Raw genomic sequence first — 24,611 nt, 5'->3', positions numbered from 1 at the left:
TTTTTGAGCCTCACCCAGGCATGCTGGGATCACACTCCCTCTGGTCTTCTCCTGCACATACACGCTGAGATCCTCGCCAGATCTTCTAGAGCACATTCAACCCAGCGGATCAGGCAGCAACCTTAACTGCATATTTGGGCAAATGTCTCAAGCTCTGAAGCGCTGGCGCCTCTGCAAGAACACCTCCTTATGCCTCTATTTAGGTCGTGTAGCCATATGCCACTCCCCATGCAAGGCTTGGACTGAAAACCACAGTACAGCCCTTTGCAGTATGTTTAAAACACTTGACTCTCATTATCTGAGGTTCTATGAAGTGCCCATATACCGACAAAAGAACACACAGTTCACTAAAATATCGTGGGTGAGTGAAGAATTGATTTAAATTATCTTCAACTGGATTAGCTGGGCCCTATCAAGGAGGGGAGGGCAAAAAAAAGAAAGCAGGGAAATAGCCTCTACTCATGGCTTTTAGGGTTCTTGCACCAAGGAACTGGCATAGCCTATAATGTAGATTACTACACAGCAAAAAACAAACCCCAAGCATCTACCTGGTTTTCTGGAGTGTGGAAAGAGGTACATAAAGGCATTTCTTCTGAAACAAAACAAATCAATCCTGCCTATTAAATACACTAGCAAAAGTAAAAGCTTTGAAATACCCATGGCTGTAGTTACCTCGCTATTGTGTGAGTAAAAAGCACAGATATGGGCAGAAATGCCCACAAAACAAGCAAAAAAAGCAGAGGCGCAGAATTATGGTTTACCAGATCCAAGCACTTGATTGGGCACCTGCCTCTCAGAGGCAGCTTCCTGTGACCTCAGCTAACATCAGAAAGCTCATTTCCAAAAGAACTTCAGGGTTGACTGCATGGTTCTGAGGCCAACCCAATGACAGTGTGTAATAAGGATAATACTGTGACACTATTAAAGGCATGATACATTTCTAAAATTATTCTAAATAATGCTATAGTTGTGAAGAATGTGATGTATGGATACTTTCTCCTTGGAGCTTATTTACCTCTTCCTTTGGCAATGTTAGCATCATCCTCTGCACGTAAAAAGTAGTTCTTTGGGAAAACATCAACGAGACTCTTCATAGGAATTTTCAAACTATCATATAACAAGATGGCATGAATGTTCCCTTCCCACAGAAATTAAATTGCTGTTCAAGGGGAATCCAGTATCTCAACCTCCCTGAAGTAAGGGAAGTTAACTTCATCTACCTACACAGTCACGAGGCATTTGGAAAGCTGGAAGGCAAGACACAGCACTTCCCAGATGTATTTGTGATTCTTAGGGATTTGACAGACATCCTCTGGGTAATTTTGTAGTTTTAAAACGCCTCCGACCCTAACGTGCCATCCCCCCTTCTCTGCCAGAGATTACCACTCCCATTGCAGAACCAAGAGAAGATGCACTGGAGTTACCTCTTCCTTAAAAGACCGAGCAGGACAAGGCGCATGTACGTATTCCAGATGCTCCAGTTCTCAGCCTGGTATCTTAGCAAAATGCAGGGGACTTTGAACTGGAGTTTCTGAGGCACAGGCACCTGCTCCCAGCTGCTACCTCCTTTCCAAGCAGAATAGCCTCTGATAAAAAAAAAACAACAAAAAAAAAAAACAGTGAAGAGAACTGAGATATTAATCTCCTAGATTCTCATAGCTAGAGTCAAGTAGGATATTTCAGAGCAATTATTCTTAGACTGTAAGATACCACACCAATTAAGACTCCCAAAACATCTTTGAAGGAGACTATTTGGAAAAGTCCTCAGCACTATTAATGTGGGCGCTGAATAAGGCTGTTCATGGGTGCTATTACCTGTAATATGTGAACTGAAGCTAATGCTCTTCAGAGGAGAAAGTACAGCCATTAACAATGAAAAGATTTCCTCATAATAGCTCTTTTGCACACATTATTGATCTATTTCCTGCTATTAAATACATACACACCAGGTAAAAATATTTACTGGATGATATTGTCCTGGTTCTGTAAGGATGGACTTGCAGCCTAAAAACAGTCAGATGTCAGGGGGTAATAAAACTACAAGCACTAAGCCCTGGGGAGTGATGCCAGGTACCATGGAATTCCCAAAAAAGAAAAGATTTGGCCCTGAGCAAAGGGCTTTTCTCAGGAACTACTGGAGAAAATGTTCCTAAATGTTCTGGTATCCCAATTTTTCCTAGTTACCACAGCAGCCAACCGTGAAGTCAAGTGGGCAGAATTTGGTCCGACAAGCATGTGAATTCCGTGCTTTCAAAGAATGTTAATGTTAAAATTTGCACTACTGTTGATGTGCTGAGAAGTTACACAACTTGGTGAGAAAAGGCTTAGGCTCCCTGACATAGAAAGTCTTATCCCTTAAGTAAAATTTGTGAGTTGCACCAAACATATACTCTTAACACGCTGAAACGTATTCTGAGGGGATCTGTCACGTCTTTATCTAATTTCACCTTCATTCAGCTACCAGTGCAACTGAACTGTTACAGCAGAGGAAAAACATCTGAGCACCTACAGCTGTAACACAGCATGTGGGTCTTACAGTGAAGCCTCCCAGATTTGGTCCCCAGCAGCACTACTTTGTGCTGCCCACTGCTATGGGCAGTGAAAACACACAGTCCAACTCCATTACAATTCCTTCTAAATGAGAGGTGAAGCCTGCTTTTTTCCTGGCTACTGCTGTGGTACAGCTTGAAAATAACAAAGCAAAAAGAAAACAAAAGCAAAAAAACACACACACCCTCTATTCCCCCCCCCCCAAAAAAAACCAAACAAACAAACAAACACCCCCCAAACCAAACACCTAAAGCCCCACATTCAAATTCAGCAGGGTATTAAAATGCCCTGTGAAAATCTGCAAGTGTTCCCAGCTGGAATCAATCTTTCTCTAAATTTACATATCCCATCCGTCCCTGGCCCTGCTCCCTTTTGTCAGTCAAATACAGTGCTTTGGCAACCTAAGTCCTAAAACCTAAAACCCATATATACCTATGTGTGAATTGTACATACTGCTCACTTTTTTTTTTCTTATACATTTTGCCAGAAGCCATTCACTGGGAACAGACCATCATCTCCTCTTCCAAAAGGAGAATCTTACTGAAAGGGCCTCTCCAGTCGAAATGGTTAGGAATCCAGTACACAACAATCTTGCAGAAATCAGCTGCCAGATTTATTAATCTACCTGAAAACCCCAAACAAACAAACAAAAAAACCACCCCAAATAAACAAAAAAGTGGAATAAAAAACAGACTTTAAATAAACCTTTTAGGTACATTTTAAAAAGGGTTAATCAGTTCAGTGAAAGACCTTTATATCTTCTGCTGAGAGATCACGTAATGTTGGTCTGATTGCTTGTTTTGTTCAGTGAGTCACTACCGTATACAGATATATATATATATTTCTTCTTAAATATTACACATTTGATGCAATTTTTTTTCCCTCTTTTTTTTGTCCAACCCCTTCCCCAAATACCCACATCCTGCCACAGGCAGGAGGCGCTCCCGTGCTGACATTAAAGAACCAAAACCAATCCAAGGACTTTTCATCAAAGCATCTTTCATTTGAACCTTATTTCAATGGAAACCACATTTTTTTTAAACAATCTTACTCCACCTTTTCCCTTTCTTGATAATTCTGCAATTTTAGACTTGCGATTCTGGGTTGATCACTGAAAATTTAAGTGCTATTGAGACTCATAAATAGATGACAGAATTAGGTGACATATTAAGGCATATACACACTCCCATAAAATATGTTGCCTTATGATGGATCTAAGTAAATTAAATGCCTGCCAAAATGTTTTTCTGTACCTGTGGTTTCCAGTGACCACTACTTTTTACTTTTGATTAATTGCGTATTAAAATATTCATAGCTTAACTAGTGTCTTAACTGACACAGAATGGAAAATTAACCCAGCACCTAGGATTGTCTTTGAAATCCATCCATTATGATGCAAATCATTTTTGTTGCTTCATGGTTATGCATTCATTTTCCTTCCACTTCTTGGGAATGTTGGAAAATGAGCTATTCCATATAACACTTGTTTAAATCTCCCTGGGCAAAGAAAGAAAGAAAGAAAGAAATCTAAATGTTATCCCCTCTCCCTCCCTTCAAACTAGGAAACATTACATTTCAGAAAAGGTGCTCATAAATATTTAAAACTTTTGGGTTTTTTTTCATTTTACATACAGAATAATGTGTGGCTTGTGTTCAAGATCACCCCTCACAAAAAATAAAAGTTTAAAAAAATAAACAAACCAAAAAAAAAAAAACCCAACCAAACCCTCAAAATTTAAATTGTCTTCCAAACATCTCCAATCACATTTACATTTAGTGTCCAAAACAAGTTGATTGGTAACATCAGTGCCAGCACTACAACGTCATACAGCGACTTCATGGTATTCTTTGACAGTTCGTATAAGTCTCCGTCCCACCAAAAATTACAAAAGGTTCCGCAGAGCTTTCCTCAGCAAGCTGAAGCTCACTAGGCATTTGTGGATGCGCGTAAAAGCTGCTTATAGCACAGCTATGGCGTAAGCTATTTTTCTAAGCAATAAATGGTTCAAGTCATCTATTTTGTCCTGAAATGCTACCTGTAGTTACAGCATTGCTTATAAATGGTCATAGTAAATTGAGCATCAAAGAGAATATTACAGAAAAAGACAGCAGCAGAAGCATTAGCATTATCTAGTATTTATATATGTTATCAACATAACACAGCAGTAAAAGGTTTAAATGCATATTAATGGGTACCGTGTCTAAAAATTACTAAAGTACCTATTTAGTGTATTGGATATTTTTCTCAAGGAGTGCTTGCTGTGTCTAAACAGCATAATTAGATATGTGACTTAGTACAGTTAATTCCTATTGATTAAATAACTTATTTATGTACCAAAGGAAATGGAAGGATACAAAATGTTTTCTCCCTCCCGATCACAATCCTGTATTTAATGCTGACATGATCATCAGAAAGACTACCACATGTAATTGCTACCCTCAAGTGGATCTTGAAAGGTCTAAACCATAGTGTGGGCCATATACATACAGCAAGGTGGCACCAGATATAATATGCAACTTTGTAATCTGAGGTCAGGGATTGTGCTACTCAGTCACTGACTGATGGCCACTCTGCCATTAAAGGAGAATCTTTTTGAGGCCATTAAAAAAAAAAAAAAAGAGTTTAAAAAAAGACAAAACTATCTTGGGATACTTGTTTGTTTTTAAATGCAAGGCGCAAGGTCTGCCACTTCTAGCTTCTAAATTAAGTGCTGCAATATATGCTTTGCTCCTCTTTTATAACTGCAGAAAGAGGATTAAGAATGGCAAGAAACAAATGCCCTAGGCATGCTATGCTGATATCATCAAGTGGTTATTTTGCACAATGAGAATTAACTGTACTACAGATACCCAGAGAAAATGTACAATATCTTATGCTGATATGAAACAAAACAGACATGATATAGTTTTTTTGTACTTAAAACCTGTATGTTCCCTTCCCAAACTTAAGTAAAAAGCAACCCCCCCCCTTTTCCTCCTGTTACACAGAATAACGTTTAGATTCCAACCCTCCCCTTTCAAATAAAGTGCGCTGTCCATGGCAGACCATAGGAGTAATGCAACAGGAAAAGCCCCTTTTAGTGTACTATTTAAAAAACAAACTGAAGTTGATTCAGCTTTCCCCTGGGTCTTGTGAAAGAGGAGAAGCCTAAGGGAGGGGGAAAACATCCCCTTCGCTGTCACTGTTGTTAATAGACATAGCCTTCATTATAGGGGTGGGTGTTGCAGCAGCCACCGTCCTGCATGTAGACCATGCTCTCATCAAAGTGGGACAGAGGGACAGTGTCCTCCTCATTGATGTGACGCTCCATGTCAGTCTTCAGTAAGGGGCGCTGGTTGTCCGGAAAGGCCATGGAGAAAAGCGCTTCAGGGTCGCAAACAAACTTGTAGACGTATCTTTCTCCAGCGACCTTTGGGTAACAGAGAGGGGAGAGAAAGGCGCAGCAGCGTAAGGCTTCATTCATGGCTTTGCAATTCCAAGCTCAACAAATTTCTGAAGGACTCACACTGGGGTGTATGCAATTAAATATCAGGGCAGCAGAACTGGTAAGGCAATGACACTAGCAAAGGCAATAGGGACCTGCAGAAGTAGGCTATGCACGTTTTTGGTTTTGAGGCACGTGATATCCTGTTGGAAGATGGAGTAGGTATTCTACTTCCAAACTTTGCTCGTGATCGTTTCCTATACTTAACCACAAATGGAACTGTTCTTATTGGAAAATGTAAACAAATTGTCACTACAGTGACAAAATAAAATGACTAAGTCCCACACTCTGTGTGCGAACTGGAAAAGAAGAATTATGTTGCATGACAGAGATCTGAATTTCACTTTATACAGATTGATTCATACTTAAGAATAAAAGCACTTGGTTATAGTGCATGCTGATTGTACAGCACCTGCATAAGCAAACGAGTAGGCTAATATTTACTTAGTAATTGCTCATGCAAAGCCCGTGACATTTGGATTTGCTTATGGAGGGGCCAATTGTCCACAGATCCTAAAGTTTTCCTTTACTCAGAAATACCTATAGAAGTCTGTGCTTCATCTACCTAAAAGCAGAAGAGTGATAAAAACAACACAGCATTATTGTTTTATTTGAAAAAACAGTCAATATGGTGTCTTCTCAAGCACCCTATTTAAAGAATCATGTTAAAAAATATGAAACATGTTGCATGCTTATAATAAATTTAAATTATTTTAAAATAAAGATCATACTGTCTGCTGCTTCTGCCTCCAGCTGGCATGGCATTAAGAGTGGGTGAATGAAGGCAGCAAAATGTTGCAAACTTAACTCCGCTCTTATGGGTGAAAATACACTGAAGCACCTCCTTTTTCAGCTGATGCATTCTACATATAATGTAAAGTTTTGGTAGAGGCTATAACTGCAGTTTTTTTTTTTTTTTTTTTTTTTTTTTTTTTTTTTTTTTTTACAGTAAAGTAACATCAGCAAGTTTGACAGATTGGAGTCTGCATTCAGAAACTGGACATTCACATAGCCTGTTAGCATCGCTTAACTTAAAACAAAAATTGTCTTAAGGGGGAAATGTGCATATAAACCTTGCAGTAAAGAAACCTGCCACAAATCTAGAAATCCCATTAGATTTTAAACATACACTAACTAGTCAGATAGGATGATCTCAGGGTAAACCTTAAACACGGCCGTGCCAAAGTAAGCAAGCTTTAAAAACTAGTTTTTAAAATGTGTGCTAAATATACTCTTGTAGAGTAGAAGCTAAACAGGTAGCAAGCTAGCTGTTAGAAGAACCTGTAAACTGTCCATATTAAATGGATATGTGGGTTGGGCAGCATTATCAGCTTTATTGTATTCCTGTCCCCACCTTTTTATGTCATTTCACTCTCTTTGCCATTTATTCTTGCCTCTGTGTCACCTTTGAGTTGTGCTGACATAACTGTCTGTGCAGCCATGCTACAAACTGGGATGAGGAACTCATCTGGCCAAAACGTTACACAGCAAAATTAAGCATTTCTGTCTCTCCTCAACTGGACCCAGTCTCCAGTCCATTTTACAGAGGCCAAATACAGAATTATGTGACCCACAAAAATGCATGAGGCACGGGGGTGTTAAAAGTACTATAAGGCAGTATTAGCCCAAATTGTTTGCCAAGTTCACAGCCAGAGAGTGAAAGGGGAGAGCGCTACAAAGATCTCCACTTCCATAACAGGCAACTCTAAACTGAGACTTCACAAAATCTACTAGAAAAGTTACCCAGTAACTTGAACTGATGGCACTGTTCCATTCACAGACTTGGCAAATGGCACGTTTAAACATGTTAGTCATTACAGGGCACAAAACTAATGTGAAAAGATATGGAGCAAGTTATACAATGCAAGGTGTTCATTACGATCTTTGATCACATCAACTGATCTAGTAGATGTAGCAAACAAACAGGTCCCTCCTACTGATTTCTCAGTCAATCTACATAGCACTGTATAGCAATACTTAAGAACATATATGTAAATCAGCAAGCCCCAGGGAAGGAACAGGTTGAATACTGTCAGCAAGACCAGACTTATATGTAAATTATTGTTAAACATTTCTCATAATTCAGCATATTATAAAATAATAAATTCCATTTAAAAATGGTATAATTGCAACACCATTGGTAAAATATTCAAATATTTGTTATTTTAATACGTATCATTTTTCTCCCCTATCTTGCAGTTATCAAAGTATCCCAGTGCTGGGCAGCTAATTTAGAACTGCAAAACATTATCACAGCGTACTCTACTGTTTGCCTTTCCCAGGTGCCAGGAAGCTCTTTTGGATATTTTTGAATGTTACCTCTTGCCCTAGAGTCATGATGTGCATTGTGTGAACTATCTAAAAACCACAGATATTTTTTTACATAGAAAAAAATAACTTGATGCATATACTGGACCTGGTAGGTGAAACACAGACCTTAGTATTTGCCTAAACAGATGAAAAAAATCTACCTAAGAAATGCAATTACAAGTACTCCTTGTAACATGACTTGTGGATTAACATGCAATGTACCAGTGAAATTTAATACAGAACTAGCTGCTCACCTTTTGCATGATTCCCTTTTCATAATAATAGCGAAGTGATCGGCTAAGTTTATCATAGTTCATAGCTGGCCTATTTTTCTGAATCCCCCAGCGGCGTGCCACCTGCCACAAAAATGGATTAGCATTGATTTGTTAAATGCATTTAACAAGCAGATCTTATCATCAGATACTTTATTTGGGGGTGGGAGGTAGAACCCTGTAGTGGAAGGTATAAATAAAAGAGAAAAGGTTGCCATGACCTGAATTTCCCTTGTGCTACCGTGACTCTTAATTGGACACAGAATTATCCATTAAACTTGTAACGGACTTACTCATTTGCAAATGAGGTGGAAAAGCTGGGGCCGGGGGGGCTTGAAGAAAAGTGAAGAGAAAATAAAACCATACAAAAAGCCGATAAACAAACAAAAAAATCAAGTTTCATCAGAAAAGTTTCAGGAAAGATGAAAACTTTTCTTTACTTTTATAGTGTGTATAATTGTACTAATCTCCTTGCTTTGTTCTTGCTGTCAGAACACTAAATTATATTAAACACATGTGTATATACACATGCACACTTAGTTCATGAACTAATTCAGACTGAACTTGGAATGACAGTAATGATGATATTATTAGAAGATATGAGTCAAAAGTCAACTCCCAGTCTTAAATACTACTTTAGCAAAGAAAATGAATTATCTGAGGAGGCAAGATAATCACCTGGAGAAGCTATATGGCAGTACAAAGAATGGGAGAGAAACTATATGGCTGCAGTTGTATAATTTCCATTAAAAAAATAATAATAATAAAAAAGGAGCCACAAGCAACTTGTAAAGCCGTTCCACGGAGAACAATACACCTTCTGCTCCGACTTATGATTTCTACTTGTCTTTATACTTCCTGTTTTATTGCCAGAGGCAGTTCTTGAGAAACAGACTTTTTGTTTAAAGAGCTTAACTGCTTATTCCCCACCCTAAATTATAATCTGTTGCTGGTGACATTACGATTACTTGCTGTAGAAATTATTATCATGTCACTGTAAGAAAAAAAACCAACATTGTAGCTGGTGAACTCTTTAAAATACATTTTATAAAAATGTTTGTAAGGTACATATGCATACAGCCGTGGAAAAAGGGGAGAGTAGCCAAACAGTTTCTCTGTAGACTGCGCTATGAAATTTCCCTATAGGTGTCTGGAGTCTTTTGATGCAAGTCACAGATGACACGCAGCATTTGGAATTTAAAGGGACTAAATAACAACTGCAAAAGCCATGATTTTCATCTCCCTCTGGACAATAATTTTTAAAATTTCTTTTTAAAATATTATTTCCTCTTTGTGGTGCAGCTTTTCAGGCATATGTAAATTATCATAGGTCTGCTAACTTCAGCTATGCTGCAGCTGCATTGAAGTATACCTCCAAAGCACGTCAATTTACTCCAGCTGTAGATTTGCCCTAGATACCTAACCTTGATTCGCCTATTCATCTTTGTAACACATGCCTATGTCTCCCTTGTTCACTCCTGCCAAGATTTTTTCTGCATTAATCAGAGTCCCCCAATTCCCCAACATATCAGGGTTACATAATAAATAAATATGCTGCAAAGTTAACTATAACAGAATAGTGAATGAGAATATGCTACACTGTATAATATTCTGACATTCCTAAATAGGTAAGCAAGTCCAGAGATGGTTAGTCTAAGTATATGAGTCTTCCCATCTCTCATCTGCAGAGCGTCTGGGAAGTCTCGCTAGGACTACCAAAGGGATTCAGATCTCTACTCTCCATCCCACCTTCCTGCTGAAGCTGACCAGCCTGGCAACAAGGCAGCAAAAGCGGACCTTAGCCTCCAGAGTTCACAGTTGCCTGTATGAACACAAGCCTACTTTCTCAATGAGCTATGGTGTCCAAGAAGCTGATACGTATTAGTGTCTGTTGTTAGCCTTTCTACAGGGACATGAGCCTCCAGAAAGGGATGTCACATCATGAACACCCTGACCTGCCACAGCTGAAACAACAAGCTCTTTGGCTTCCCTTCAGTTTACACTTAGCAACCAACAGGAGTGTGCGACTTCCCATAGGCTATTCTTATTTTAATTGACAGTTTCTTTCATATCCGTGACTTTCATGAGAAAACAGCTTAGACTCCTTTGTACTAACTAACCGCACAAGGGAGTGAGCAAGGGTCGAGCTGTCTGCCTCTTAGACACAGGGCTGCTCAAAAACACAGCGCAACTGCTGCACAGTCAGGCAAGAAGGTGACCTGGTTAGCTTAAATCAGAATATTCTGGTTTTCAGGGAATTATGAAATAGAGAAATCTTAAGCCTTTGTTTTGTTACTTTCTTTTTTTAACTAATAAAATTTATAAAGTTTTTGCACCATCTGCTGGGAATCATATTTTCATAAAACTCTTTAGAACTTGAAAAACTTTGGACACACCTTAAAGACAAGATAAAATCAAGAAGGGAAAGAAACACTAAAGGTGGGGTGGAATGAATCATATATTCACCCAAAAATAATCAAAGAGAAGTCTTTCCAAAGATTTCACTCTGCTCTGGGCCAGGCCACACCACTAAGAAGACTATGTTCACTGAAACTTGTTAGTGCCTCAGCACAACCTAGAGCTTGCTAAGGCTTAAAGACTTGCCAGCGAAGTTTCGATATCAAATGGACCAAGACTGTGGTCAAACCCTCAGCTGTACAATGCCAGAATGTGCCACTGTGAATAACGCTAATACGGGGACTCTCTGACAGACCAGAGCCAGCACCCTAGTCCCTACGGCAACCTGCCCCTAAGCAAGACCATGTCAAGAGGAAAAGGGACATCAGTACTGTCCCATCCCAAGCTACTGTAGCATCTCCTTAGGGCTGTCGGCAGCTGATGTAACTTTAAGCAATCTGAAAGCTTTCTTGCAATATGTCAACAGATGGAGGGCAAACAGCAGAAATAGCTGGCGGAATGCAGAAGCAGCCTTACACCCCCTGAACCATCCTACTTAGCTGTAACTGGGAGTGGATCCCAACAGAAAACTTGCTGTGGTCTCCTCTGTTACCCAACTCCTTCCAAGGGACAAAATCATAAACCAAAATGATATCACTTTTTGACAAGTCTAATCAAAACATCCACATCAGTATTAAAATAGAATACAGACACACCAGATTTTCTAACAGTTTCCATTCCTGTTAAGAATCTATGATAGATTAAAGATGATTTAAATGTTATCTAGTCCAAAAAAGTTTACTTAATAAAATGTTCAATTTATTCCTGTTTATCACACAAGTGAACTAAGTTATGGTTCAGCAAATATTTATGAATACAAGTAATTTTATCTACCCATGAGTCCTTCATGGTTCAGGGGAACTGCGCGTGTGCATGAATGCTTGCAAGACGAAGATCTAAGTGTGCACTAAGCAACCTAATTGTACAGATAGGCAGGAAGACTCTAAAAAGAGTTGTTCCATTTAATTTTGATGGGATTGGACAGGCTGATTTTCTTAAACTCCTTTTCAATTCATATCAGACTCCGGGTCTTTCATCGCAGAGCTAAGAAGTTCAAAGTTCCCACATCGTCACACTGAAGAATATTTGGTGCTAAGAGACTATTCAGGGACAAATTTTCAAAAGAACATGAAACACAGTAACTCTCTATTTACCGTGTGAAGCCGTTCCAAAAATCTGTGCCCCAACAGTAATGCTGAGTATTTGGACCTCTGGCACTTGCAGTATTATTATTAATACTTTGTACAACTAGGAGATCAAGACCATGCTTAACACATCTCTATCTTAACTAAAACAGCACTTCCCTTATCAGTCCTTTCCATCATCTTTCTAAAGTACTACTGAAGCAAAATATTGAAGGAAAATACTGGCTAACTCCAAAGGAGCCCTGTTCAATTTGCAGGACACCTCGGTGGATGCAGGGGCATGCTGTCCGCCCAACCCACCTCTTCCGGCTCGATCAGCTTGAATTCCATGCCTCGGCCAGTCCAGGCAATGAAGTGGGAGTTTGACGGGTCATCGAGAAGAGCTACTAAGAACTGCCACAGTTGAAGCGAGCCTCGCCGTTGATACGTGGGTCCCTCACGGTACATTCCTGGCTCCTGTTTGACGTCACCTACACAAACACACACACACACACACACAATAACGTGCATTGGCACTCAGTTTGTCAGAGAAACTGCTAAAGCAATCGTTAGAGTTAAGAAAACGGATGGAATGAATTCTTACTTCCCAGCTGGTCTGTAAATGCCACATTCTCTTTCTGCTATTAATTGTGTATACTCTTACAGTAATGTATTCATAAACTAAGTAGTTCCTAAATTCAGTCACACTTTATGGCAGTCTCCCTAAGTCTATCCCCATCTACTCCTGATACATGCAAATCTCACTTGCAAACCATTTTGCAACATCTTCTATCTAAAAGAGCATGAGCTATTTTTGTAAGCAACTCTGATGTCTGAAGAACTGAGTTTGTACACAACTCTTTGCACAAGCCTCAGTTTTAGAAATGTAATGTATGCTTCATAAAGCTGCAAAACCCTATTAAGTGAAATTTCTTTTGCATGCAAATTCTTTTAAGGAAAATTTGACTTGGACTTAAACAGCATGTGCTTTATGTATAGGTATGCAAATCCTGCAGATATGCAAGTTCCTCTGTGGCATATTGGACTTGCATATATGCACACATTACATTTACTCATATCTACATATTAGATTAGCATTTCCCCCAAAGAGCAGTAAGTTAATTTTTCTAAAATTTCAAATCCACAGGAAGCTATTAAAAAAACAACAATAATAACATTCTGCTAACTGTTCCACAGACTGCCAGTGAAAAACTGTCCTGCTTCATCCATACTGTGTCTCTACTGTTTTTAAATCTTACTCATAGTGAAAATCTCATGGAAACAATGATAGCTGAAAGGTCTGATGCTGAAGCAGAGATTTTTTCTTTCCTGCAAATGATGACAGCAATCCTTGCCACACCGGTAAAACTCCTCACTTCAGCTACCAGAACAGCAGGCCTTGCCAATAAGCAGCATGACCTGTTTAATGCTGAAAGCGAGGACTTTACATTCAACCACAGCATTAGGATGCTCTGATGGCCATTATGGAATGGCTCTGTGTAGCAAAAGTAAGAATAATAATATTAAAAATGGAGCACTTCCTTTCATAATCAGGAAAGAAAATTGAGTCAATAGCTGTGGAAAACAAATAAATCAACACAAGGCTTTTTGGTTTCTGTGAGGTTCAAGTTCCAGGCCTGAAAGGCTTTCTTTTTCAAGGACAGGATTATTCTTTTAATGATAGCTGAGCAATGTGCAAATAGCAAGTGCGGTATTAGAGAGGATCAGATTCTTATCCTGCACTGATCTTTGATTTCAACCGAAGCAGCTGAGAATCTAGTTCTGAAACATCAAGTCTAGTCCTGGCTTATCCTGCTTTTGCTTTACTGGCCAAAACATAATGACACATCCGTCATCTTTCCTCAAAACTCATGCTACAAGTATAAACATACACATTTGTATCACAGCATCAATCTTCTGAAGTACAAGGCGTTGTCTCAATAGACAGTCATTGCAGCTAAAAGCAGACCGCTTGCTTTGCGAGCACACAAATACTTTCAAAAATTATTATTATATTTATTTGTATTTCTTTTCTATTTTCATTCCCTTCCTTGTACAAGAGAAAAAAAAAGGATTTTCAAGAACAACAGAGACAAATACTACTTCTGAAGAGTTTTAACTTTGCGGGGTACAGGGCCTGATCCTGTTCTATAAATCTAAATAGGAGTTTGTCACCAATACTGAAAACAGGTCAGGCACACAAATGATTTTTTGGGGTGGGGGGAGGGAGAGGGAAATGCTGAACTGATACAATACGTGTGTGTGTGTGTGTGTGTGTGTGTGTGTGTGTGTGTGTGTGTATAAAGCATATATTTCAAGGTACGCCAGGGTATAAAGCAGACTTTCAGTAAATCACCCTTTCACTGAACGTGTCAATCCTGTGACAATGCAATGCTAAGTTTAACAGTCTTCAGCATTAGGTATAATATTTTTAAAATCCTGTTTATTTTTTGCTATTCCTCACCAACCTTGAAATGCATGTGATACCTCAGTCTGAAGAACGTGTAATTCTCTAAGTTCATTTCATTTTAGAGTTTCCCATTCTTCAATAAACACAACAAATGGTGCTAGATACAGTAGTATTGTAGTCCATATAAGCGAATCTCAGGAAAAAACAAAATGGAAAAAATCCTCTGAAGTTTTGCAGCTGTATTTTTAGCTATGGTCAGAGAGCTGTTCACAAATTCATCAGGAGGATATCCAATCTTTCCTGCTAAAATAAACAAAGCTAGACATACATACACTAACTCAAACAAGCCACTATAGCAAATTTAAATAGTCAGTCTCCAAATGGCTTCCCAAAGTTGCAGACTAACAGAGTCACTGGCACAGAATACTGCATCCATCTACTTTGATTATAATGAAATAAATCTGAAATCAACTGAATTACACCAGGAAACTGTTTTTACATCAGTGTAACTGAGGATAATTTGGGGCATTAATTTTACTTGACCCCAGAATCCCTCTTAAAACATGCCTGTTATAATGGGTAGTGCCGTGAAAAGGTCATTGACTTGTTATCATCCCCACTGAAAAATAAACGACTAGTACAATGTCTAATGTAGCACAAATACACTTACATATACACAAAAATGTCCTGTACACTTACTGTCCACAATTCATCTCCTCACAGACAATGAGACAAGAGGCTCAGTCCTCAGTAAACCCAAATTGCTGCTTCCTCCTCTGTTTTGTTAATTTTAAGGACAGCTTTCATTAAAACACTAACAAGAAGTTATATGTGATCAACAGTGCAATGGAAATCCTCCTATTAATTCTCGACATAACAAAAACTGAGGTCCTCTATCACAACTCTGGATGCGGGATCTTTCACTGGCAAAAGCAGAATGACATCTTATTGAAAAAGAGACTTTGGTTTCAGGAGACAAAGGTCAGCTTTGGTTGGGTGCACTGCAAATGGTGTGTTAAGGAATCCTAAATTGGCATGTTACCAACCTTTTTTGATCAGCAGAGAAAAGTCCCTCATCTCTTCCTTTTTCAACTCCCAACACAAGATATAAAAAAAAAGCAAAGATGTGTCATACGTACTGTCAAACTTCTCTGGAACCACACAAGTGTCATCATAAAACTGTCTAGGTCCCTTTTCATACATACAACCTGTAAGTCAAAGAGAGAGAGGTGTTTATTTAAAAGATGCAGGAATAAAGAAGAGATCATAGACTTAATGCCAGAGGGAACACTAAGTCATACAGGAATCCAATTAATATCCCATATTTTTTACACACCACCCACCCACAACATGTTGGGCTCAATACAGGGATGTTTAATTAAAGTGTGCATTCCCAAAAGACAGCTAATCTCCACCTGCAAAAATGGAAAAGTGTCCATTTTTCTCCATGTTTTATTCCAAAATGTTTGTCTCATTTCCTATTTGAATTAGTGTGGCTTCAGCTTTTAGCCATTATTTTAATGTTCTGGTTAACCAGAACTGCACTGCGTGGTAGTATCAGCCTCACTACCACTACTTCGCACAGGCACAGCACAGGGCACATCATTCCCTGTCTCCTCCTGTCTTCCCATGACCTTCCATTTAATTATGCAAATATTACCAAAGCTCTTTTCGCCATATGGCTGCAATGTTTAGTTGAAGTATTTTTCCCCACTGTGAAGCCTAGGAGGAGCAGCCCCTTCTCACAGCAATTTTTTCCTATATATTCTTTTCCGATTCCATTGGCCTAGTCTACATTCAGCATATTAAAAACACATTTTGTTTAATGTGCCCAGATTACCAAACAATTCAAATTGCTTTGTGCAACTGCCCTGTCCTGCCCGTTATTTACCAGTCTGCCTATCTTTGTGCCATAAAGTTATCAATTAACTTACTTCCATAACATTACTGAAAATGTTGAATAGCAACAGTCCTGATATCAATTCCTACAGAACTGTAATAGAAACAATCCATTCGATGACTGCCCAGTGACAGCCACTTTTAGATTTGTCAGTTAGCCAGATCTTAATGTATTTAATGTGTACTTTATTGATATTGCATAGTGCTAACTTCTTAATCAGAAAGTAATGCAGCGGTAAGACAAATGCCATAAAAAGTCTAACTATACCATACAGAGACAAGCCTCTTTATCAGTCAAACTTTTAATCTTAACAAAGAATGAAATCAGATTTGTTTGACATGACCTTTATTCCATGAAATCATGTTGACTGATTTCCAAATACAGAACACATATTTATTGAACATCACTTCTTTTTCTACATCATTCATAACAACTTTACCACCTCCAAGCATTTATGGCTGTATAACATTGCTAAGACTGTTTTTCCCATATCTATGCTGTGAATAAAGCTCAAATTTGTTACCTTAGCCCTGCAGCTTGTAGATTTTTCCCTGATGTCTTCTACCTCCCTTATCAAGCTTCTAGAATTGATATAATTTCATATATGGAGACTGTTATATACTTCCATCTCTCGTCTCACCCTCCTTGTTACCTTCTATTTCTATTTTCTGCCTTTACTCCACTCCAGAAGTGGGTGGGCTTTTAGCCAAATTTGTTATCTTTTCAGTTGTGTCTTTTGATTATTGAATGAAGTCCTATTAAAGGGCTTTTATTCATACGTCCATCTGAATACCCATCAATTTCATATACAATTCTCCTCAGATTTGCAAAATTAGCCCCTTGGAGAAAAAACAAATAAACAAACAAATTCATAACAAAAAGATTGTATACTGACTAAAAAGATACACTAAAGCAGGAGACTGGAAGGTAGAACCTATCTTTCAGTGGTCATTTATTCCTAGTTGTGTTGGCAGTCTTATTTGGAATATATATAAAGTGCTACTGAAGCAAATAAGAGTTTTGCTATATATTAAATGGCTGTGCAACTAAAACACTGAAAAAAAAAACAAAAAACCCACCTCACAATCAACCAAAGGGAAAGCCAAAAACGTTCACCGAAAACCTTTTAAAGTATCAAATTGATTATTTAACATTTAACTGAGCCTGTCACACCAATAGCCTGGAAAATATCATTTTAACAGACTGGGTAAGATGGACAAATTTATAAGCGTCTCTTCCTTTCAATGGCTGGAGGCCTTGAAAAGCATAATGAGTAAATTCATAATAAAGTTGCTTCTATCATAATCAACCTGTGGCACTAGAAGAAGCTACAAGAGATCAGTGCATCAAAAACTCTGGGCTGGGAAGGGAAAGAAAGATGATGGAGTTTTCTTCAGCAGCAGACTTAAACTAGTGAACCCCAAATCCCTCCAGGCTTTTTTAATTTTTTAAGTTTCTCTCGTACAAAAGCGATACATAATACAAAACTTAACTTCTGTTCTGTTTGGGTGAGCCAGGAAGCCTTCTTGCCTCATGTAAATGGAATGGCAGCTAGGCACTTCTGAAAGGAGAAGACAACAACGCTAGTCAAAAGACCATCTGGAATTAAAAGTGTGCAGGTTATCAATGAGAAAGGCTGCAGACAGAGAAGTAGCAAAAAGGATGCAAGTTACAGCAAGGTGGGACCTGTCAACACAGTTAACATTTCAAAGCAGCATGCACAAGGCATAGCAAAAAAGAAAAACATAAAGTGAGGATCACTGATCCCATCTAACGCAGGCATTTCAACTCAAACCCTTACTGCAATCATCCTTGCTAAAAGCTGACTCCCGTGATTTAAAACCATTCACAGACCAAAATCCACATGAGATGGTATTAATATTTTAAACCCTGTGCTTGTGTATCCATCTTGGTAACTAATTTGACATAACATTTTTAATCAGTAACACAGAAAAGCCTGCCAATCACACTAGAGACTTACAAACTCCGCAAAATATGGTATTATTAATACAAGGAATGTCAAGGTAAATCTAGAGCAAGATATTGCTTTTTGGATTCTGGTTAAGGATCTGAAAGGTTAAAGAAATTGTCCGCAATTGCTAAGCATTTAAACTGGTTAAGGAATTCAGATGCATCCATTTCACCCTCCACCTGCACACCTTTAAGCAAAAGCCAATCCCCTCCCCCCACAAATCCCTAAAAAATTAGTGTGCACATTCAAAGTAACGCAAATGTTTATTTGCTATTCCCCACCTCAAGTATGCAAGAAGAGTGAGAACAAACAAACTAATGAAAATGGTATTCTTTGAACGTCTTTATATTTTTCCCCTGTGTCTTGCTCTTTCTCCAAGGAGCCACATCCTGTGCGCAGGGATTTGCAAACAGAAATACACCATAAATGTTTGCCCTTCTCGACCATGTTTAACCCACTTCTTGGATATCAAAAGTCTTGCTTAACAAAGTCTATTTGATCTTGTGACAAACTTCTACCCTAAACTATGCAATCTGTTACCAGTAACTTGTAATTCTGTAAGAGATGCAAACAGAGGTCAAAAGAGCAGACATTATTTTTCCTACGCTGCCAACCAACTCTTTCAAAATGTAATTCTAAATTTCACTGTTCACTGACTAGTGATGAGTATCAAAGATTTGGCAGGATAAGAAAAGGAGGTTTTACACTGACTTCACAAAACAAGTGAAACACAGGGTGGTAATGATAGTTTCCTCTAAGAGTCCGAGGTCTCTCTTGCACATCTGTGCGGCGCTCTTCATCACCTCTTGCCTGGAGGCAGCACACCGTGCCTGCCTCCTCAGGCCGCCAGCATTTCAGCCACCTCACTGACAACTACTCTGAGCAACCACAGGAATCAGCGATTCAGCAATCGCACCAGTCAAGCATAGTTTTGTAGACTAGAAATCAAGGCTATGAGTAGTGGTTCACCTGCAAAAAATCACTCATGTTACCAAGTAGATTGAATTTTAAAGAGAATGGAAAAATCTACATAAAAAAAGAGGAAGTCCGAGAACTGAAACAGATGCTATTTTCTATTTTAGGTAAAAATTCACTAATATTGGCAACAAGACCTTTTTTTGACTCATGAACTCCACTCCTGCAAAATGATATAACAGAGTATAAGGAATAAAGAATTATGCACATTATCCCCAAAGTTCTGGTTTTAGCCCATTTTGGGTTTCATCTCCTATGCTCCTGTAATTATAATTAACATCTGGAGTCTTTTTGAGACGAGCATTGTTTGTACCGACATTACTTAATCTTTTGGTTAGCTTGTGTTTAAACAGTCCACAGAGGACGGAAAAATATAGCAAGGAAGAGTTTATTTCTCGTAAAGTAACTAGAGTCTTGTTATCCTAAAGTGCTATCAGTTAAATTATGACTATCAGAGTGGGTCAGACTCTAATCAAATTGTAGAAACATTTCCAAAGTGATTATTCAATCAAATGACTAATATGGTTAATTAGGAGCCATAAACATTGCTCTGAAGTTCATCAAAGTAATGACTTGCCCAGAAAAATTACTGCTAATTAAATTGCCTGCTGCTTTCATTTCTACCTTATCTAATAAAAAGTCCAACCAATGAAATTTAGCACTGCAGTTTTAAATTGTACTAAATGCTTGACTAAGACCCAGAAGTATTTTTACTAGCTAAGCGGAGCTACTTCAAAAGAAAGCATTTTAGTGCAGAAATTACAGAGCAATTATATGTTTTCTTCTCCTTAAAGTATTGTTTCAAGAAGACAAATAAGAGAGAAGTAGAAAGTAGGCATAAAACACTTCTAGGGCAGGATTCAAGTGTTTGAGGTGACTGATGTTATTGCCTTTTAGCAAATTTCAGTGTCTAAAAAATGTGCCTGCATTTAGGATACAAAACATGCTCATTTCAGACTCTTAATGAAGTATTTCACATCGTGAAGTTACATCACCTCAAGAATAGCAGAGTCCATTAAAAAAAAAAAAAACCTAAAAAGTATGGGGACATAAAAAATACTGCTATTAATTCGGAATACTTTGAGGTCATTCTCATTGCTTCTCTTGCTAACAGCAGTATAGCAGTCATCTTAAAACAGAGAATCTGGACCTATTTCATATTGTTCTGAAACCAGTTTTTTCCAGTAGGTGTTTTTTTTTTTAATTATATATAATCTAGACACTGCAGAAATGCCTTCTCATCTGGGAATGTCAAGGAGGAACTACTAGAAATATGCTTTGCTGTGCCTTAATCAAAATACATCAAAGTACAAAAAGCCCAAATAGACTTCCTCAGGACAAGAAGAAAAATCTGCTGCTGAATTTAGCAGGCACAGGTTCTAGGTTTTATTGTCAAATAAGACATTTGAGTAGACCCTTGGTAAGGAAGTATTTCATATTGTTATCATATCAGAATTTAAAGGGCTAGGTAATAACTCCAAGTGATTAAGGAATCCGTGTGGCTCTGCTCAGACTGTGATTCGGGGATAAGGAACAGGTTACCAACCCACAATCACACCCTGCAAAGCAACAGACCCCCTTTCAGCTTCAGAGTCACTGCCCAGGTACACAGGGAAGATTGAGCTTCTCTAGGCAAAAGGACTTTCTTTCCTTGAATAAAGAAGAGCAGAGGAGAAACTGGAAACCCAGACTGGGATTTATTCTTGGGGCTGTTCCTGGGATTCTGAAGTTACATGGCCTTTCTAACTAAAGGCAAGTTGCTAAGTTACACTGTCACTCTGAATTACTTTTTAGTTCACTTTATCAAGGCCATCGTAAGATTTGGAAGCCCACAGCACTGCCCATGTGCATGTGACAGAGCATAATGTGATACAGAAGTATTATATTACATACATGCACATGCAGAAAGGGAGAGAGAGAAAGGCTGAAAAGATGTGTACGATCTGAAAGAGGATGGGTGGGAAAAGTTCAGCTATCTGCCCGGCTTTTAACTCGGTGTGGCAGCTTACGTCTACAGTATGGTACACTGACAGCTGTCGGGTGCACTGAGCCTGCAAATGAGTCACACAAATTGACCAAACCTCTCAACCCGCACACAAAACTTGGTTCCTTCCCTCCAGGCATAAAATAAAGTGATGACACTAAAACTGGAACCACATCACTACTTGCTCTCCTCGTTCTCTGATCTGCACTCTATGACCAATTAAGCCATATTAACAACAGGGGCAGATTCCTAAAACTTTGGTGGGACTCTGCTGGCCAGGGATACAGACAATACTGTATTTTAAGCTTCTGAATTGTCCTTTTGGTCTCAAAAGTAAATGCAGGGCCTTTGGTTCCATTTTCAGTGATTAAAAGCTGGTATATCTGTACAAATAAACTGAAATGTGCTCTGCCACTTCTCTCCCCCTAGGCAAGAAAGCACATGTACAGATTATTTCCTTCGTGCTACAGGGCCCAGAGGGGAGGACAAAACCCCTGAGGTAGCTGGGACCAATCTAGCTCCCAGGCACTGAACACATGTAGCAACACGTGTGTGTCAGTCCTCTCATCAGTACCTCGCAGGGCTTTGCAAAGTGCTTTTCTGTGCAATGCAACCGTTTCTCTGCTACATGGAGAGACAGCTGGAGCAGCGAGCAAGATTTTTACTTAGTACAGAGACAAAGGTGGCTTTTTTATAATGAAATGCTCAAGTTGGAACATATTATACTTTTGGCCTCAAACTTAGTAACATTACAATCACACCGCAAAGAAATTTTCTGTTCTTGAACTTCCAAGAGCACTGACAAACTGTTTACAAAGGATCGTTTCATCCACACTGAAGTGCATTTAGCTTCATAGTGGAAAGCAGCTGGTTAACCCCACCAAGAAGCTCTGGCCAGCTCAACAGTGGAAAAGTAATACTGAAATCACTGGAAAACAGGACATTTTAGATAAGACAGTTGTTCAAACTACATCTCTACAAGTAGCTAAGGTGGCAGCAGGCACCACTAAGGAAAACACATGATCTATGTTTTGCGGGGAGACATATCAAATGATTCCTTTCGATGGTGAAATCTGTAATTTTGTAAACCTGTAGAATACATTTAGATTAAAAATCATATATCTCTACATACCAAGACATTTAGGTAGAAATACTGGAAATAATGACATAATCTTCCTATATAGGAATTGCTTGTGCATATTCACAAGTCAAATGCTGATGGGTCAAGTTTTAGTTAACTCTTTAAAAGCTCTGTCCCCACAGAATCTATGCAACTATAACAGAGTCCTACAAATTGGTAAAATCCTGACAATACAAAAGTCAACATTAATTTTTCATTAGCAAGGCCAGCATGTAAAATGTGGATCCATTTAAGTTACATAGGTCACATAAAGCCACTATCTTCTCTAAAAATCAATCTAAAAATTAAGCATTCCTTTCCCAAATCATTGTGTAGTTTAAAACATTCAGCATGGAAGGTTTTGGTCTTCATTTTCTCAGACATTAAATCTTCATACTGGCAATTAGAAAAACATTATGCCATGTACAAGTATGTGCACAAATAGACATGAATACATCCCCTCTTTAAAAAAAAGAAGTAATTAAAATATTTTATTTTAAAGTAATTTCATTACTTTGATTTTAATTATCTTTATAAATTTAATTTAAGTTTAATTTCTCACATTTCACTTGACAAAATCTACTAGAGAAAACTAGATTTGGCCCCTGCAGCTCACATCTAAGTGAAATTATTACACGCATGCACACACACACACGCACACACACAGAAAGAAAACCTTAAGCAAACAACTTCCTTTCCATAACTTTGGTTTTTAGATCTATGACAACATCTAATGCATTTTCTGAGACCAGATGTCAACAGCCTGTCTAGGCGATGTGTAACTTTTTATACAGCAGAGCAGGAAAACAAAGGCTCATACATTCAGTCCCGAATTGAAATCCCACATGGAACTGATCTTTCTAGCATATTTTAAAATCATGTATTTACTTTTATTAAGCTTAATAACTTTAAAATGCATTTCAAGCATAGTTTCCCTTTGAATTCAATGAAACGCGTGAATCTTTTTCTCTCCCCCTCTCTCCTTTTGTTGGTAGTTTTACAGCAAAAATGTCTGTGTTGCTTTTTCTCCCCCGCCCCATCCCCTGCCTGTAAAATCGAAGTTGGACAAACACTGCACGGCTGAAGTGACATATTTGAATGGAATTCAGACCAACCAGTTCCTGTTTATGTTTCTGATTTGAGAATGTAGCCTTCTCATTCACCATACATTAGAAACACACCAAGGCCATAAATGGTGTCAGGTTACAGGCAGGCAGGGCCAAGGAGCATTAATCATTACTTTAAGGCAACTGGCAAAAGCAGCAGCTGAGGGAACACTACACCCTTCAGCTCCGCATAAATGGACATTCCAGGGTTTGGGCTCCCCCCCCCCCCCCCCCGCCTTCAGCATCCATTTTATGAATGAAACTTCAGGCTGCACAGAGTCCATTCATATAAAAGCTATGCTCACAGGGTTCAGTCTCTCGGGATCAATCGGTCTTGGGTAAGGCTGATGTGATTGGTTTAAGGCAGGCTTCAGCCTTCCATTACTGATTTAAAATGCAGCCTGTGTCCATTTGACCTGCGTTAATGCACAAAGAGTAAATCCAGACTGTGCTCTCAATCCTCAAATCAAATCATTAGCCAGTGCCACTTACTGTAACTGTAGATTTAGAGGATATTTATCCATTTCTTTGAAAAAAACAGGGACTGCAGGACAATTTTTCAGATCATATTGTCTGCTTTGAAAAGAAGAATAAATGTATGGTCTCCTGCCTATATGCTCACATTAACATGGTACTCAGGCTTTCTTTTGTTCATGGAGATAATACTACAAAATTAATTCTAGTCTAACTCCAAATTTCTTTCAGACAGAATTAGCGAATAACTAGAGGAAATCAGCTAGATAGGAAGCAAGCGGAAAGTTAAAATTCTGCCTTACGCAGCAATTTTCCTAAGTTCAGATTTCCCACATTTCCTGCAGCTCACCATCTCAGACACCATCATTTTCTGCTGTCCTAGCATCCAACAGCAGATTGGCGTCTAGGTGTTTTAGGAACAAGTGCAAAGCGCAGTGCAGCTTAACAATCGGCTTAACCAAATCCCTGCTCA

General features: G+C 38.6%; 1 protein-coding gene across 4 annotated transcripts in view; it reads right to left on the bottom strand.

Moving 5' to 3' along the window:
* Nucleotides 1-3,141: 3,141 nt before the first annotated feature.
* Nucleotides 3,142-24,611, bottom strand: part of ETV1 (ETS variant transcription factor 1) — a 67,294-nt gene continuing 45,824 nt past the window's right edge. For 3 of the 4 annotated variants that reach the window (XM_067291629.1, XM_067291628.1, XM_067291631.1), the window contains exons 9-13: nt 18,003-18,069; nt 15,748-15,818; nt 12,520-12,689; nt 8,600-8,701; nt 3,142-5,960 (exon numbers count right to left, since the gene is read on the bottom strand). In XM_067291629.1, the coding sequence (XP_067147730.1) occupies nt 5,739-5,960; nt 8,600-8,701; nt 12,520-12,689; nt 15,748-15,818; nt 18,003-18,069 (632 nt within the window). In that variant the 3' untranslated portion in view covers nt 3,142-5,738. The remainder of the gene's footprint in view (nt 5,961-8,599; nt 8,702-12,519; nt 12,690-15,747; nt 15,819-18,002; nt 18,070-24,611) is intronic. The other variant, XM_067291632.1, reaches the window with a different exon arrangement.

This window comes from Apteryx mantelli, chromosome 2 (genome assembly GCF_036417845.1).
Source record: "Apteryx mantelli isolate bAptMan1 chromosome 2, bAptMan1.hap1, whole genome shotgun sequence".
Classification (NCBI taxonomy): Eukaryota; Metazoa; Chordata; class Aves; order Apterygiformes; family Apterygidae; genus Apteryx; species Apteryx mantelli.
This window is presented reverse-complemented; position numbering and strand designations above follow the sequence as displayed.